This window comes from Mycetomoellerius zeteki, unplaced genomic scaffold (assembly GCF_001594055.1).
Source record: "Mycetomoellerius zeteki isolate Tzet28-1 unplaced genomic scaffold, Tzet1.0 scaffold517, whole genome shotgun sequence".
NCBI classification, from domain to species: Eukaryota; Metazoa; Arthropoda; class Insecta; order Hymenoptera; family Formicidae; genus Mycetomoellerius; species Mycetomoellerius zeteki.
Genome location: NW_017257520.1, coordinates 294,619 through 313,009, shown reverse-complemented (window position 1 = coordinate 313,009; position 18,391 = coordinate 294,619). Strand labels below are relative to the sequence as shown.

The 18,391-nt window shown below is 34.9% G+C and overlaps 2 protein-coding genes across 4 annotated transcripts in view; both read left to right on the top strand.

The window, feature by feature from the left end:
- The first annotated feature begins 880 nt into the window (after positions 1 to 880).
- On the top strand, positions 881 to 4,663 carry l(3)73Ah (polycomb group ring finger 3-like lethal (3) 73Ah). The gene is made up of 6 exons (XM_018455842.1): positions 881 to 1,103; positions 1,340 to 1,634; positions 1,810 to 1,955; positions 2,039 to 2,182; positions 2,258 to 2,352; positions 2,889 to 4,663. The coding sequence occupies exons 2-6, from the start codon at positions 1,358 to 1,360 to the stop codon at positions 2,935 to 2,937; spliced, it is 711 nt and encodes a 236-aa protein (XP_018311344.1). The 5' UTR covers positions 881 to 1,103; positions 1,340 to 1,357; the 3' UTR covers positions 2,938 to 4,663.
- Positions 4,664 to 5,960: 1,297 nt separating this feature from the next.
- Positions 5,961 to 18,391, top strand: part of drpr (multiple EGF like domains draper) — a 31,474-nt gene continuing 19,043 nt past the window's right edge. For 2 of the 3 annotated variants that reach the window (XM_018455840.1, XM_018455838.1), the window contains exon 1: positions 5,961 to 6,089. The gene's annotated coding sequence lies outside the window, so the exon portion shown is untranslated. Of the gene's footprint in view, positions 6,308 to 18,391 lie in introns of all 3 variants that reach the window. The other variant, XM_018455839.1, reaches the window with a different exon arrangement.

The following is an 18,391-nucleotide window of genomic DNA, read 5'->3' as shown; positions in this document are numbered from 1 at the left end:
TTTTAATTTTTTTTTAATAATATTCATGTAACATTCTAGGAACATTTTGCGCTTATAGGGCACGTTGGCGGGTCATTCGTGTTTTGGGCTGGAGCCGCCTGTATTACCGATAAAACTAGCGTTTTTTATGTTTTTGTTCCTGTCGAATTTCTTCGTAATGGTTTCACAGAATAAAAAATTTTTTTTCACGATTAAAATGTACACGCTAATGTATTTGTCGCTGATGTATTTTGTGTTCAAAGCTAGAGAAGAAATAAAAAAATACAAATTTCTTTATTCATTTTACCTTCAGCGTGGTCGCCATACTGAGATAAAGATGGATAAAGAAATCTGTAATTTTTTATTTTTTCGAGCTTTGAACACAAAATACACCAGCGACAAATACATTAGCATGTATATTTTAATCGTGGAAAAGGAATTTTTATTCTGTGAAACCATTAACGAAGAAATTCAACAGGAACAAAAATATTAAAAATGCTAGTTTTATCGGTAATACAGGCGGCTCCAACATCCCCTTAATTTTCGTCACTTTTACAAGCATATAAAAATTATTAAACGATTTTTACGTATATTTTAACATCTTTAGAAAGTATTTGTAAAGTTGTATATTTATAACAAATTGTATATGATCCTGATGGAAGTAAATCGCTGAAATTGCTGAAATAAATCTATCAAATCAATAAAGATTTCAACGATTTCCGCGATTTTTCTTTCATCAGAGGACAGTAGCGTTCGGGGGCATTTTGCGGTTACAGGAAAAAGGCCCTTATATCCTCTCTCGCAACAGATTTCTCTCTGGTTCCTCTGGTTCAAGTCGTTCGACGCGAGCGGCGCGGCGCCGTGATCAGTTTGCCTCATTGGCTCATTCCTCAGTCCACCTCAGTCCGTTATGGTTCGTTTTGTTGTCGTATGAGTAAACGTTTAACCATTGAGTTGTTTTTAAAACAGACTTTTAGTGAAACTTCCTTAGTTCCACAAATCACTCGCCCTGATCTGTGAATCGAGGTGCAAGTATGCTGTGGAATTTGCGAATCCACCCCGCAGAGATTTGTGACGAGTAAAAACTGGCGGAGCACCACCGTGCGATTACGTTTCAAATTGAGGTTAGGATCCGATAACCCACTTTCCGCACACAATTACCTTTAGCACACCGCCCCGAAATCGTAACCGCGTTTTGTCGTATATAACAGCAGATTAACCCGGTCCGTTCGCATTTTCTTGAATCTAGTATTTCCTTGAGCGATGACCCGTTTTCACTCCAACAACCTTCTTGCTCCATTAACCTTCGGTTATTAATATCTATGTTTAATTAATGCAACCATTATATCCGTCATTACAGGTAATATCTCTCTGTTAAATGGTGATTGTCGATGCCATGGAAAGAAGGATAAAACTGAAAACTCTAAACAGTCACATAACATGCAAAATATGTCGCGGATATTTAATTGACGCCACTACTGTTACCGAATGTTTACATACATTCTGCAAGAGTTGTTTGGTAAAGCATCTAGAGGAGAAACATACCTGTCCGACATGTCAAATTGTCATACATCAGTCTCATCCACTCCAGTACATCAGCTTCGACAGAACTATGCAGGATATTGTCTACAAATTAGTTCCTAATCTCCAAGAAAGTAAGAACTTTATTTCAATGGATAATATAAATTCAATGCTTGTTTTTATAAAGCAATTATCCAGAGTTGAAAGGTCTTTTTGCTCATTTTGGCTCTTTTACTTTTATTTCATTTTCTGATCCCTTAATATAAATTTTTCTTTTCAACTATTAACAGAAATGTTTTTTTATTTTAGATGAAATCAAAAGAGAAAGAGAATTTTACAGAGCCAGAGGTTTGCCTTGTCCTAAAGATATTTTACCCAATGCTGGAGAAGTTGAAGATGAAAAAGCCAATGCGGATGCACATGCAGAATCAGATTATCATCGTACTGATGAACAGGTAAGACTGATGCAGCGTTAAGAATACAGGTTTATAAGAGTAGAATACTTTAATCAGTTAAAATTAACGTATCAAATTTGCAGGTTAACGTATGTTTGGAGTGTACAAACTCAAGTTTGAAGACTCTGAAAAGACGATTTATCAGGTGTTCAGCTCAGGCTACGATAACGCATATGAAAAAGTTTATTGCTAAAAAGGCTTTGAACGGCATGGAAAAATATAGAGATGTAAGTGTATCTGACAATGATATTACAGATGATGTTACAATTGTCACTTATTAATTTGTCTGTATTTCTCGACAGATCGATATTTTGTGCAATAACGAATTATTAGGTAAAGACCACACATTGAAGTTCGTTTATGTAACAAGATGGAGGTTCCGGGACCCACCCTTGAGGTTACAATATAGATCGCACATAGATATGCAAGATTAACCTTTCTACATTCGGGATGTACAAAAATCACAAAGGATCTGTTCCTTTATTTGTACATTTTTCTAGTTACATTCTCATTTTAACTGTTGTAGTACTTATTTTTACGTTTATTCGCAAAACATTTGTGTGAAATTTTAGGAAATGATGACGATTCTACGAAACAAGGTGATATACCGACTTCGAAACGTGTTATTCGATATTTAATAATAGCAGAATCTCATTATCGCATATTAATAACGAGATCCTACTGTTGAATCAAAGAGCATTCTTGTCATGTATCATGTTGTCATGTTGAATTATAAGATATCTCTTTATAGTTGAATTATAAGATGTCTCTTTATAGTTAAAATCTATTTACAATTCAAGATTTTTCTCATTAGCGCACTACGTCTGATAGTGTTTAAATGTGGTTCGTACGGGAAATCATTGAGACGTCTTAAAGGAAGAGAGAATCTGTATTTCCAATTCGCAGTGTGTAATATACACGGGCTTTTTATAGATATTCAACTGCCACTGCATTATGTACAGATTCGATGCCTGCGCATTAAGTTTCAGCGGACCATCTTTCCTCCTAATACGCGGAATCTTAGTGGACGAGTGAGACTTTCTATATTTTATGACACGAGACAAAGCCACGGGGATCTTCATTTTATGAAATCATATATTCTTTTTATAAGCACATACCCCATCTTTGTACATAGAATATTTTTGACAGAACGCAAACAGCATTGCATGTAGAGATACGCAAGCTTTGTATTAGGTAAACAAAAGAAATCGGGTCTGAATAGTCAGGTCTTTTTAACTTTGTATATTTATGCGCTGCGGTCGTACATATTCTAATTGCGTCTCAAATTTCTCTCGACATCGGCTCGCGATTGGAAAAGAAGAAGCTAGAAAGAAAGAGAGAGAGAGAGAGAAAATTAATCGATAGCGAAATATTTTTAGGTGATTCGCCATGTCGAATAGCGCGCCATGTCGAGCAAAATGCGTGGCGCTCGTCGCTTGTAGTAAATAGAGTTCCTCAAGTAAAAGTTAATACTGAATGATGACTTTTGATTGTTCTGTAATAAGAAGAAAGCGATATAAATAAAACAGAATAGTACGTATACGATGGACACGTTGCTGACTGATCTGCTAGAAGGTCAAGTACGCTGTTTTTCTTACATGATTTTGCTCACTCATTATAAGAACAAATTAGGACGCATCCTATGTCATCATGTTATCGAAGTATTCTTTTTGATCACGTGTCATTTGCTTAAATAGGAAGAAATGAGAAATATGACGTCCACTTATTAAAAAAAGAATAAAAAGAAAAATTTTTATTGTATCTTTTTAATGATATAAGACAACAGCAACGACTTGATATTTATTTATTCGAGCTCTTCTGTCAAGCAGAGTTAAGACCATGGCACATAGAAAAACTTAGGACGTAAAATTTAAGCGCTAAGGAAATCAATATGTTGGATTCGCTACTTGCTTACGTCATGGTCTTATGATCTTTACCATGATCGGTCAATTCATTTACTACTTAAATCTTTTGCCAGCCGAAAAAGTTTTTCTATGGCCTTTAGATCCAGCTATTCATCTAGCATGAAAACTCGCACTGTCTAAAGTCAAACCAGTAGCACAGCCAGCAGCATGGCCAACACGGCAACAAATTTAATTAACAATCCAGAGGAAAACCATTGTGTATTGTAGGGACTTGACACAAGAATAAAGTACTTATTTTGTATTAGTTGCTTTCTCACTCTATTTTAAGCAGTCGATCTATCTGATTTTGTCTTGTATAAATAAAATAGAATGAGACAGATAGATCTACATTCCGTGTTAATGGCAGCCGATGTCTTAAGCCTGTTCTATATAATAGGGTCGCAAGTCATAAACTGTAATTGGTCAATCACAGTTGAATATGAAAAAAATAATCGACTGTGATTTAATAATTTCTTATAGCTTACGGCTTGCGGTCCTATTGTAGAACAGGCTTTAATTTGATTCGTTTACTTGAGGAACTTAAGTAGCAAACGATCCTGTTTCATCCGACGATCGCTAAACGAAAGATGTGATTGTACATACTTAATCGTTAGAAAATCGAATGCGACTTTTCACCAAGTAGCGGTACTGCAAGAACGCTTGTACGTTGTACGCTGTGTATGCGCATCTCCATAAATTATTAAATAAATATGTTTTGTACAGAAACGTTGTCAATACGTCCGTTGTAATCTTTAAGACAATATTATAAGAGATACAGAAAGGATGAACAAATTAATACGTGAATACCTGGAAAATACTTACTTGTTTTATTAATGAGAAACTGTTCCCATATTCGCTTTTAATATAGATTCTTGTTGGAATAGAATCGTAAAATACTTGAATAATCATCAATGAAATGTATCATTTGTTTAACAGAACTATCTTCCAATACAAGATGCTGGGGAAGGAAATTTACTTCTTACTCCGTTTTTTTAAAAATTGTCCTCTATTCTCTAAAACTTCAACATCTTTCCTAGCTAACGCAATCGTCTGATTTAAACATTCTAAGGGTTCTATTCTACCTGTTAGATAAGTAACAAGATTATTCAATCACGTGCGCGGATTGCCAAATTTACCTAACAGATAAACTTTAAAAGATGGAACAATCGACCCTAAGTAATTTTGAAGAGCAGAATAAGAAACAAATCTCCTCCTCCAATATCTCTTAACTTTACATACTATATTTATGCACTATATATATTTTAATAATAATTAGCCTAATAAGCCTATTTGAGCCAATCACAAGATATTTATTGTGTGAATTAAAAATTAAAGAATTAAAACATTACATGTATATTAATCGTAATTCATCGTACTACGATGCTACGAATTACTATTAATATACATGTAATGTTTTAATTCTTTAATTTTTAATTCACACAATAAATATCTTGTGATTGGCTCAAATAGGCTTATTAGGCTAATTATTATTAAGTTATATTCTTCTGAGCCTTGAACATTTCTTACATATATTTTAATTATTAATAAACCAAGTAATATATATTTCTCAGGTGTTCAAATTATGTCTAGCCTCCGTATCTTATAACAATGACTGCGTTTAGCAGAAAAGGAAGTTTTGCAACTGTTGTAAGATTCTTTAATATGATTGATTTATACATTTAGATCCAGTGAGGAACTAAGGACAGGACCGATCATATTAAATAATTGTACAACAGTTGCAAAGCTCGTCTTTCTACTGAACACATGCCTTAAGTTGTAATCACACTACAGGCTCCCGACTCTGACTCGACTGCCGACCCATAATGGACCAATAACAATAAATCAGTCTCATTATTATTGCTCCATTATAGGCCGGCAGTCAGAGTTGGCAGTCGAGGCAGAGTCGGGAGCCCGTAGTGTGATTACGGCTTTAGGTACGCGGCTTTCGCGCTCCTTTTCAACGACGAGCGCGCGCATGCGTCCTGTTTGGCAGATTCGTTCTGTGGAAAGAGCGGGGCGATCGAGTAACGGCTGGCAACCGGCCGGATGCCTGCGGGTCTGCTTTGCTGCAGTTCGCAATCCGCTTCAGTTGAATGAAAGGCATCGGGAACGCCTGGCGTATACTCTCCACACGCACACTGTTTACGCGCAAAGACCCTTCTACTGCGTTCTACCTACCTTGCTAGGCTTCGGTACACAGCTTGCGTCGCGTATCGTGGAGAATGAGAGAGTGAGTAGAATTGATTTCCTCGTGCTCCGATTGTACGTATATTTTCGGTGCGTGCGATTTTCTGCCGCGCAACATCGGTGGCGTAAAACCAAAACGTTCAGCGTGTGTGCCGATCCGCCACGCGAATGGATCTACGTCTCTCCTGAGTGCCATCGTAATTGACCTGAGAAGTGGGCAGAACCCGTTGGAGATCCCTGCAAGATCCACGCAGCGAACACGTACGGCCAGGCATTCGATCACGTTCGATATCGTTTATCGTGAGATACGGGTCTTTTCTAATAAGAGACACTATCGCGTCTCCTGAAAAAAATATACCCAGCGATATCATAGCACGAGACAATATCTTAAAGCGAGCCGAGTTTTTAAACGTAAAGCTGGTATTCATAGTCCGTTCTTATTTCAAGACCGTCTTAAGGGGATGTTGGAATAACCAAATTATCACATTACCGTGTAAAAATCTTCGAATTGACTGTACGGAATAAAAAATCCTTTTATAGGATTAAAGTAGACGCAAAATTAGGAGGTGATAACCTCCTGCTGTAAGTCCGGATCTACAATAGATGTTTTAAGACTTAAGCCGTAAGAAACTGACCAATTACAGTCGAATCCGAAGGGAATACTCGATTGTGATTCGTCCATTTCTTATGACTTAAGGCTTAAAACCCTTGTAGATCCGGGGTAATGTGATAATTTGGTCACTCCAGCATCCCCTTAAGTAATATCTTAAAATGTAAATACAGCACTCTAATAGATTTTCTACAATAAATCATTACCTAAGCTTTAAGTCTTTAGCTATAAGAAATTGACCAATCGATTATTTTTCTCGTACACTCGACTGATTGATTGATGTCTTATGATTTAAGACTTAAAACTTAGATAATAGCTTATTGTAGAAAGCCCATGATTCGTTCGTGAATCTCAAGACTTTACTTAAGACAGTCTTAAATGTAATAATCGATTATGAACGCCTTATTTGCCCCGCAAATGTCTAAAACATTTATCGAACACTATAATGTACGCGAGAAAATAGATTTGTCATTTTCATCTGAACTTTTGCACGGTTCATCTTTTCTGTTTTTCTCCCGGTGAAAATAAAAATCGGAGCGTAAGTCGAATGTAATGGGAGAGTAACAGAAACGTAAACAAGATTCCTAAGAGGCGAAAATTGAAACATCAAAATTGTAAAAGAAGCGTAAATGCTTCTTTTACGTTTCATTGTTTCAATTTTCGCCTTCTAGAAGTTCTTATTTTCATCAGGGTCTTTGTTGAAAAAAAAGAGACAATCCAAACAACACAAAGTCTAAAATTGTGACATAAGACGTCTTTTAAGTCGTCTTTTTGATGCATAAAAACGTCTTATGACTCGATTTTAGACATTTTTTGTTATCTGGGAAGACGTACGGTGCAAGATGTTCAGTTGAAAAGGTTGACGAAATAAAAGCTTAATGAGATAAAAACATGGGCATATTACCCCGGATCTACAATAGAGTTTTAAGCCTTAAGCCATAAGAAATGGACGAATCGGTCGATTATTCCCCTCGAATTCAACTATAATTGGTTAATTTCTCACGGCTTAAGTCTTAAAACATCTATTGTAGATCCGGACTTACGCAAGAGATCGCTCGCTCTGTCGGTGATCGTAGGTTCGTTGTTACAGCGCGTAGATAAGAGACGGATGCCATGATTCTCCGCGTCCGATCGGATTATACATACGTATATACCCGAGATCCGAGCGAGATCGCAGATGATGACGAGGAAGCGCTACTTCAAGTTCCGCGACAGTTCGATTGCTCCGTTTACCGGAGCATGTAATAGAGCTTCATCCAGCTGACGCGGCCCAGTTTTTACCCGCTCGACCGCGTTAGAACGTGACGAGGAAAGCGTAACGGTCGCGTACACGTCGCTCAAAATTGGTGCGTCAGCATTTGGGAGAAAATTTTAATTTAGTTAACCACGTTGTTGTTGTAAACAGCCTGGAGCGCGATTACATTGCAGCTAAACATTCACTAATTGTAGTTTTCACCGGCGAGGAGATTGACAAACGAGCCGCGTGACATACGGACGTCATCTGGAATCTGAAAGACGTGAGAAAATGCCTTAAACACGTATATTTCACTTTCCCAAGTCTCTTTGGCACAAAAGATTATGGGAATATATTTTTTAGAATATTAACTATCTTATATATATTTGCCAGAATTTTGGTAGAAATCTGAAAAGCAAAAAAACTGTTACGGTCTCAGGTAAGGCAATACCTGACTTGTTCCTTGATGGACTAAGATTTATTTTTTATTGCTGCACTGGACTGATAAGAGAACCTCTCGAGGTGTCAAATTCTGATATTTTCTAAATTCATCTCTTTATGTAAACTACAAGTTCACAAAGTTTCATTAAAATCAGAATTTGACACTTCGAGAGGTTCCCTTGTGAGTGAGAGAAAAATGTTTGGTATTTCTGACCATAGTTGCATAATAAAATAATTATTGTTAGGTGCTCCATTTTTATAGTTATTATTGCTATAATGTTAGTAATAATGATTATATATATAGCTGTATCATCAAAGGTTGATAGAAATATACACACAGTTATTATTACTAATATTTATGTATGTATAAAGCAGTAATAATCATAGTTATAGTAACATATAATTATAATTATAAATATCAAACATTTTTCTGTCACAGTGTACCAGAACTTCCCTTCTCGCTTTCGCTAAATTTCAAACATATCTATTTCAGCATTTCATATTTAAATACAAAGAGAATACACCAGCTACGAAGAACGAGTCTTATGTCACGTATAGTCACAAAATGACTCTCTAAAGCGATCGTCACTGTCAAAATGGCCTGATATAGCATACTAAAGAAGAAAAGATATCTTCGTAGACGAACATTCGTAGTTCACATTCCTCATGTTTTTTCTACGTGCATCGGTCGTCGTTAGTGCGTCTTCGTGTTTCTGGAATTCGAACCTTTTTCCAGTCATCAGATACCACTGGGTGAAACTGCCATTCGTCGAGGGACGCTCATGAATGAGCGGCTTTGCACGCGGTGCACGACTGTGCCTGCCACGAGCGGAGTCCTTGGCTCCGGTATGCGTGATTATTCCGTGACGAGAAGCTCACTTGCGCCGAGCCGGAGTAAAAATTCGATCGAACGCTCCGACCGGTTTCTTCCTCTCGCTTACTTCTCGAGAGTCCGTTACCTCGGCTATCCATAGGTCTGTTCGACTCTTGAGCGTCATTACAAATCTTGCCGACCTTCCATACCGTACGGACAACAATATTGCGAAACAAAACAGATTGTTTGGCACGAGACGACTCTCTCGTCGCGCGAGCTATTTCTGATCTCGCACCAGAAATCACTTCTATTTTTAGTTGTCGCAATTCTACACAGTAGCTAAAGCTGAAAAATCCTTCCTCAAACGTTCACGAGAGACCGTCGCGAATTCATTTTTTCGATTTTTTGCCAGATAGAATCAATTTTGTTGTCATTTTTCCATTGTGTGCCATTTTTTTTCTCCGTTGAATTTAATGGTGAACTTAATCACACTTGCACATTGGATTAGTTGACATTAAAAAAGCTAATTTATATAAAGTATCTCAATAATAATAATATTACTGTAATACTTTGTTACTACATTGTTCAACACTGCCCGAATCGAAATTTTGCTCCTTATACTTTGAACCTAAGTTTTAGGACGTATATAGACTCTAGAGATTTATAATAGGTTAATAGGTTCTAATCTAGTGAATTGAGTTCTTACGTTGAGCCTGTAAATAGCAATTATCGGAAAATTTTCTATTTTTAGGTTCAAAAGAAATTTTCTAAATAGAAGCTGTAGAAGTAATATTGAAAGAAGTTCTATTTGATTGATGAAGTTCAAAACAGATTTATAAGGTTTAATTGAGGTTGAAAGAGATTGAAAGTAAGACTAAAATTTCGACTCGGGTGATAATAAAATACTAAGCAAGTAAGCTACTTGCACTAAAGGTGCCGAATTGAAGGGCTGTTATCTGTGGCTGTGACAAGACACTTTTGAAACTTAAAGTTAGATACACGATATATTTAACAAAAGCGAGAAAGAAAATTCTAGTACGAGCTAGTGCAGGAATAAAAAGCAGACCTTAAGTGTTAGAGACAGAACGGTATGAGCAAAAGGTAAGGCGTCAGCAAGACTGCTGTTATGAGATTCTATCAATTACAAAACATGATATGTCTAAATGTATATAATACTATCAGCTTTGACAATACACGTATATTCTCTTAAATAACAAAACGACATTATTTTTGTGCATTTAATCGTTTAAAATATTTATATGCTCTTACATTCAACTTTGCTAATTTTATATAAATAGCAACTTTTAATATACATTAATCTAGTGTAATGCAAATGACTGAATTCGCTATAAAAGAAGATTGAGTCGACAAACGTGTCGAAAGACATGTCGCGCCGATGTTATTGAGTGATAGTCACTTCGATAAGATCAGTGTCATAATTCAACAATAGTCAGCCACGCAGGTGTTTCTGTTTTTTCCGGTACAAAAAAAACGTGAATTCTGCGAAAAACGAGCGCGGAACGTGAATTAAAGCTAATGAAGGCTCCTACGAAATGCGGAACAAAACACAGGATGTTGCAAGTACGTATTCCTTCCTTATTAGGGGATCTCTAATTTGGCATCTTCCAGTAATATGTGACGCTTCTTTGCAGATTTTTTTAAGTTATAATTAAGGTATAATTTTTTGATAAACTTCAAACTCTCAAAAAATATATAAGAAACGATAAGATAGGCTGGTCTCAGTGTTGGATTGGTCGTTAAATCATTCTCTTCCGCTGAACGAGTCTATGAGTCATTTATATTATTTTTCGTTATCTATTCTAACACGATATGTTTATCCTGACCACAAAATTTGAGCTAATGTAGCATCAAAACGATGATTCATTTTACAATAGTCTTCCTTTGTTATCGCACGAATTAAAATCTCGCATCCTACGCGGTACGCGAATAATAATTGTACGAGAAGGTGGCACGACGAAAACAATAACGAAGTCAGAGACAAAGCGCCCTGTCGAAGCATCGCGCGCGTCCCATTTACGCGACTTCGGAGCTATCTCGGTCTTCTTCGTGACAACGTGAATCGCGCGGAACGGAATACGAAGTCGTGAAAGAGCACGTATATACCTTCGTCAAGTGACGCTACGTCATTGTCGAAGCAAAAGGGGACAGGGGAGAGATTGGAGAGAATGACGAAGGCCGTGAGAGCGCGAGGGAAATAGAAGCTGCGTGGACAGAGTTATTCTACCCGCATGTATAGTTAACTAACCACGCCGGATGAATACAGGCGGAGTCCCTGTCCTTCCAATGCTCCGCTCGTACGGTGAGCATGAATGACACCAGTGAGCACGATAGGAATGTTTATTTTTGATATCGCGATACCGTTTTGATGCGTACACATCATCGGAAGGGAATGACGTCACTTCTCGAAAGTTTACCGTCGGCTGTGAATAAGAAATACATCTTTAGAGATGTGTGAAACAAGGTTTTTTAATATCGAACCAAATTAAATCGAATCGAATTATTGACACAATTTTTAATTAACATAATTATTGTTAGGGTAGATTGAGTCTTACTATATAATTAATAAAAAAAGATTTCTACGATAAGAAGAATAATATTTATTACGATCAAGTTTCAATATAATACATCCCGGTAAAAAATTTTTCATACATGAATATGTATAAATATGTCTAAACATACACAAACGCGTATAAATATTCATAAATATGTATAATTATATATGAAATATGTCCATATACATATTCATACAACTCTTTTTTTTTGTAAAATTATTTTTTAGTATAATAGAAATAATATTAGTAATTTGAAAACATCAAAAATAATTAAAGGGATAATTTTCGCATTGTTCATTTTAGAAACAAAAACAAGTTTGGAAAAATGAAAAAAAATTGCTCATACACAATTATTATGCATAATTTTATACATAATTATACATAAGAAATTTTTTTACATTTCTTCAAACTTGATTTTTTTTAAAACAAATAGTGTGAAAATTACCCTCTTAATTATTTTTAATGTTTTCACATTGCTATTGTTATTTCTATTATACTAAAAAGTAATTTTACAAGAGAAAAAAGGATGTATGAACATGTATGGACATATTTCATATTAATAAAATTATGTATGTTTATGAATATTTATACATGTTTATGTATGTTTATACATAATTAGAACAAAAGCCCCTATTATGAGATACCGAGTTGGGATAAATATTAGAAATCTGTGAGCAGATTTAAAAAAATAATAGGTCATTTTGAAAGAAATTTTTTTTTTAATAAGCTTTAAGATAATGCTATATAAAATTTAATTCAAATTCTATTTTTTTTTTTAAATTAAAGAAATGTAAAAAGTGAGCAAATCGCAAAGTCGAAAAATTGTGCTCTTAATATGAGATACCCCGAAAAATCGATAATAAAACGAAAAGTATATCAGTATTGCAATTAAAAAACTTTATTCAATATTTCTAAAATACAAACAAACACAGCCAGTGTGCGTGCAAAATGAACATGCGATGCATTGTATCTATAACTCGTCTTTGTGAAGATAGCGTCTCATTTGGTGGAAACTCATTCCGGTGATATAATTAATTTATTAATTTTTTAAACAATTGTTATCACCCGAGGAAGGCGCCTTTCAGGCTATATGTGTGAGACGCTAGCCGATTTCCGACAGTTCTGTGAGATATATGGTACTTATCGTGTAGTTCTGATTGTGTTCTAACGTTTTCCAAAGAGTTCCGGTGATATGAATAATTTGTTAATTTTTTTTAAACAATTTTTATCATCTACTACACGATAAGTACCATATATCTCAGAACTGTCGGAAATCGGCTAGCGTCTCACACATATAGCTTGAAAGGCGCCTTTCTCGGGTGATAAAAATTGTTTAAAAAATTAACAAATAATTTATATCACCGGAACTCTTCGGAATACGTTAGGATACATTCAGAACTATACGAAAAGTACCATAAAACTAACAGAACGCTTTGAAATCGGACAACGTCTTATCTTCGTTCTTTCTAAAGACTTTTTTTTAGTGAAAAAAATTGTTTAATAATCAAAATAACAATGTTAGGTGTCAGAACTTTTTGTAGAACTATGTATTTTTTCAAATCCTATAAGAAACTGTGGCTGGAAACTTTTTTAGACGGAGTTAGCCCTGTGTGAACTTGGCGTCTCATTTTGAATTTTGGGTTTCTCGGCTTTAATGGCCGGAACTATTTATTTATCCTATATAGAACTATAGAACTATTGAAAATAAACTCAGAACTCTCATTATTTAATAAATTTCCACCAAGTGAGACACTATCTTCACACACACCTCGTCTTTAGATAGTTGGAACCAAACATCGCAAAAACAGGAACTCGATGTTCATTCCGGTTGTCCTTTTTATTATTGTACAATAACATTGTACTTTAGCAACGATTTTCACTATAACATAGGAGCATAGGTTATTTCATATTAGAAATACCCTGGGTATCTCATATTACGATTTCCACGCCTTATGATTTTATGATCATCAAATTTAACTTCTGTAATTAAGCAATTCAACATATCCCGTATTTTTCTATTAGTACGATTTGATTCTATCACTATGAAGAATTTATTGCTAAATGTTTATTTATTAAACAATAAACAAGGTTTAAAGGCTCATCTCAATGAAACTTGAAGACGTTCAAATTCTAAAATCTTTTTTTACGACTACAGGCATGATCTAATAATGAATCTTTCACTAAATAGTTTTCAATCCTTCTTCAAGTAGTCTTCAAGAGCAATAAATTCGTGGTGGAACCAATAGATAGCGTTTATTAATTTAGCGGAAATGCTAAATCTCATATTAGGAGCCTATCTTATAATAAGCGGCTTTCCTCTATACATATTCATACACGATAAATTTTTTACCGGGATCAGTACTGGAAAGATGCTATACAATTTTAGTAAATATATTATTTTATATCTCTAAAAATAACGTAGGTATTCTAAGTGGACAGAGTTACTGCCCCACCCTGTATGTGATTTATATCCAAACCTCTTATTGTTAGAGAGATTCAAGATTTTTTAATATTGTAGTTTGGAATTCAAATCCGAATCGAATCGAATCTTACTTAATTCAATTCAATCGCAATTCATCGAATGAGTCATGCACTGAATCGCTAGAACCCGGAAATCGCTTTGACGTTTAACTATAAGCATAGTAATGGTGATCCTTGCGACCCAATGGAAACTTACGCGGCGAGACGTCATCCGAATTCGCGGAATGTGCCGACAACTTCTTGCACGCGACCCGAATTTCCGTGTGCAAACGGCCACTTCCGGTGGACCCGATCGGTTCGGAACAACGGCTTATTAGACGTACCTATAACGCGGGTAATTAGATACGAGTGTCACACGATGACTGGATTTTCCGGGAATGACAACGCGGGATACGTCGTCGCACTAACTCTCCTACCAAGGTCATTTTCACGTAAAACGGACAATAACTGTTCCGTGTATCACCGACATCGCGCCGAGTTCCAATTTCGCGGAACGCTTTCCGCATAATCCACTCAGACCGTCTTATACTGTATCGAGACTATTCAAGATCTATCTTGTATCCTTCTTATTGTCTACGGCACGCTTAGCGTTGAATACCTCTTTATCTAATTGAGGATCATGTTCACAATGTCTAGAGAGTTTCTCTCTTCTAATGTTCATCGTGGACGACTGCATGTAATTTGAGGACATAATATAATTATGTCTCTCATAATAATACTCCGGATCAAAAGTTTGAAAATTTTAAAAATTAATATTTTTTGTGATTATTTTTACTCAAATATTCATAATAATGTTTTTAACAATAATTCTTCAGATCCAATAACAGTTGAATCTAAAAATTGATGTTTAAACAAACACATTGTTACGTATTCAATAATAATTTTTACGATTACGGATATTTGAATAAACAATCGTAAAAATGTTTTTACACTGTTATTTACAATAATTCAAATTCAATAACGTTCCTAGCGGAAAAGTTTTACCAAAAACTATATAGATTGAGACAAGATCTTAGAAATTATTAGTTTTTCATGGATATTCGTAATAGGACGTAGAGCAAAATTGTTTCTTTGAAATCCTAGAAATCCTGAGCCCTCAAACAACGCCACTCTACGTCTCACTATGAATATCTATGAAAAATTAAGAATTTCTAAGATTTTGTCTCACTCTATGTAGTTATTCTGTACTTTTTCATAAAAATTTTTTTCCGCCAGGGGTATATATTAGATCTAAAGAATTATAAAATTAAAAAAATAAGTTGTTAAGAATATTTAACAAGCACTGAAAAAAATTTTAGTCATTTTTGATCCAATGAATCCAAATGAAGTCCAATGAATGATCGTTAATTAATGTCCGATTTAATGTCCGACTTAATATAGTTAATTCATTGATACGATAACTGAATTCATTTATATAATTATATATTCATCTTTGTAATGAATTCTAGTAATAGTTTTATAACCTAAATCATGATGAGAATTCGTTGGACCAATTTTCATTATTTTTTCATTATTATAATTCAATAAATATTTTATTGTATTTACGTACAATTTTAGTTCAGTGAGTAATCCTAAAAATATCAATTTTTAAAAAGTGTTTCCAAACTTTTGATCTGGAATGTACATAATTATGCTTCCATCTATTGTAAGCGTAAGTCGGACTCATCTTCTTTTTCTTCTTCTTGATGTAAGACTTACTGTTGTATGTATTCTTTGTTTGTGCATTCTTTATTTCTAACGATGTAAATTCGTTTCTTAAGATGATGACATCTTTTGGTCATTTTGAAACAATATATTGAATGGAATCAAAACGTTCATTCCTATATTGAATCGTTCGATTTTTGAAGAAAGAAATGGAGAGAGGTTTGCCATTACAAGTATAAAGGATTGAACCGATCGACAATTTCGAAAACAGAATTACAAGTCTTCTCTTCTCTAATAACAATACGAGTCAACCAACGTACTTTCGTACAAATAATGTGTTTATCTCCGACACGGTAACTAGTCAAGATAACTGTTGGAAATCGCTGTTTAAGCGTTTGGTTTCAACAGTTGATTTCACGATTTCACGATTGTGTTTCTAAGTCACCGGATTACGTGATGCGAAAGGACTGCATCGATAATCGGGTCATTCATAATTAATCATCGATGTACGATTTCGTGCATCTATTTGCGTTCTCGATCAATTCGACAAACATGACACGCATGTTAGCTTGTACTTTCCTATTTACGTTTTTATCATTATCAGCACTATGTGTAAAAACAGGTCTTTCGGAAAGTAGGTCTCTGGAAAATTATCCTTCCTCGTGGGGACTGTGCCTCGGCATACTCGAGAGGCAGGGGCGTATATACGTCACATGTGATTCTTTTCCTTTATATTTAAAGACACCATGCACGGACCCGCACCTGTTTGACAGCCTGTTACGTTTAGTGCGTGACTTTCACTGTTGCAATACTCCGTTATTACATAAAGAAGAGTCGCGAAGTTTATTCAACCGCGAAGGGTTGCAATGCATCAACCTATACAAACATAATTCTTTTTACATCCGAATAAGCACTGAAAAAAAAACGTTAGTATTTGTAACTATAATTACATATTACTATAGTTACACGGAAAAAAAGATATAGTTCATATAACTAAAAATATTTAGTTGTGAGTAATATAGAAACATCATCCTAATTATCTTTATGTGATAGGAATATAGTTGATACGATTTATTTATTTTAATGTGTCAACTATATCAATGTATTGTAGTTAGTCGTGTTTTGTAAACAAAGTAATAGTTCGGCGTGATTTGGTTGTAATAACCAAAACTTGGTTGGAGGATCATTTATGGATAAGTTATATATCCGTATAGTTGCGTCAATCGTGACATTATAAAGCATGATGTAATAAGAATAAATTATTAATAAGAATTAATTTCTTGTTACTATACATCGTGCTATAAATTAAGTTATCATTTCAAAAAGCAAAAGCGATTCACCACGTTTACAATTAAAAATATGTATATGTGAAATGCCGTCATTGCTGCAACATAACCTAACCTAATCATACTATGGTTCAAGCAACCACATAAATAGTTGTTCCATATTTTACTATTTAATCTGGTTGGCATCATCAGATTTCTGTGTAGACCAACCATACTGTTTTTTCCGTGTAGTTATTTCAAAAATATTTAATTAAACTTGAAAGTAATTGCAATTATTTTTATAATATTAAATATTAAATCTCATAGTAAAACTATATTAAAATTATTTTTTTAATTTAATGTTATGTTTTTCTATCTTAAAATTGCCGTGTTATCTGCCCTGAAGCTCTTTTCATTGAGGCTGTCCATATATATAACATTTTTTATGCCAATAAATGGATTTGATTTTCGAAATCAGCGCCCCAACCTTACATTACTTTATTAAGTTCAAGCATTGAGCCTACACTGAGAAAAATGGTCTGGTTGAATTAAATAGTAATTCTGGTGGAAAATGGACGAATCAGAATTTTCTGGTTAAATCTATTAGAATTCTAGTTGAGATAATTAGAATTCTGATTGATATAATTACTTTGGTAAAAATGAGAATTCTAGTAGATTTTACCAGAAATATTGTATCAACCAGAATTCCTGTTATCTCAACTAGAATTCTAATAAATTTAATCAGAAAATTCTGATTCGTCCATTTTCAACCAGAAATTTTTTTCAGTATATGGTTTCAATTCTCAGACTAGTGTTATTAGCGTACATACATAATATAATTAAAAAGAAATTATACGAGTCTTTTTGATTAAACAACTCCGGAAACAAAGAGCTCACGCACTTCGGTGGACTTCCGTTAATGGTCTACCGCGATGCGTTAGGATCGTAACGCGACGAGGATCGTTGCGCAACTTTCGCATTTTCGCGTTATTATCGTTAGAAAGCGCGCCGTAGTCAAATTATTTCTCGAGTGTGAACTAGCTTTCCCGCGACAAACGTGTCCATCTTACGTGACTCATTTCTAGATCTAGATTCATTTAGCGAAACGCGTCCGGACTCGTGACTCTTGCTCCCTAAACCTGAATCCGCTTGCGCGTTATTTATGTCGCGCGATACGTATATATATATATATATATATATATGTAACGAGTGGGCGAACGGCAATGACAATTCAAGCAGCGGAACAAACACACGACTGTGTGCGTGGGTGATTTATCTAAACC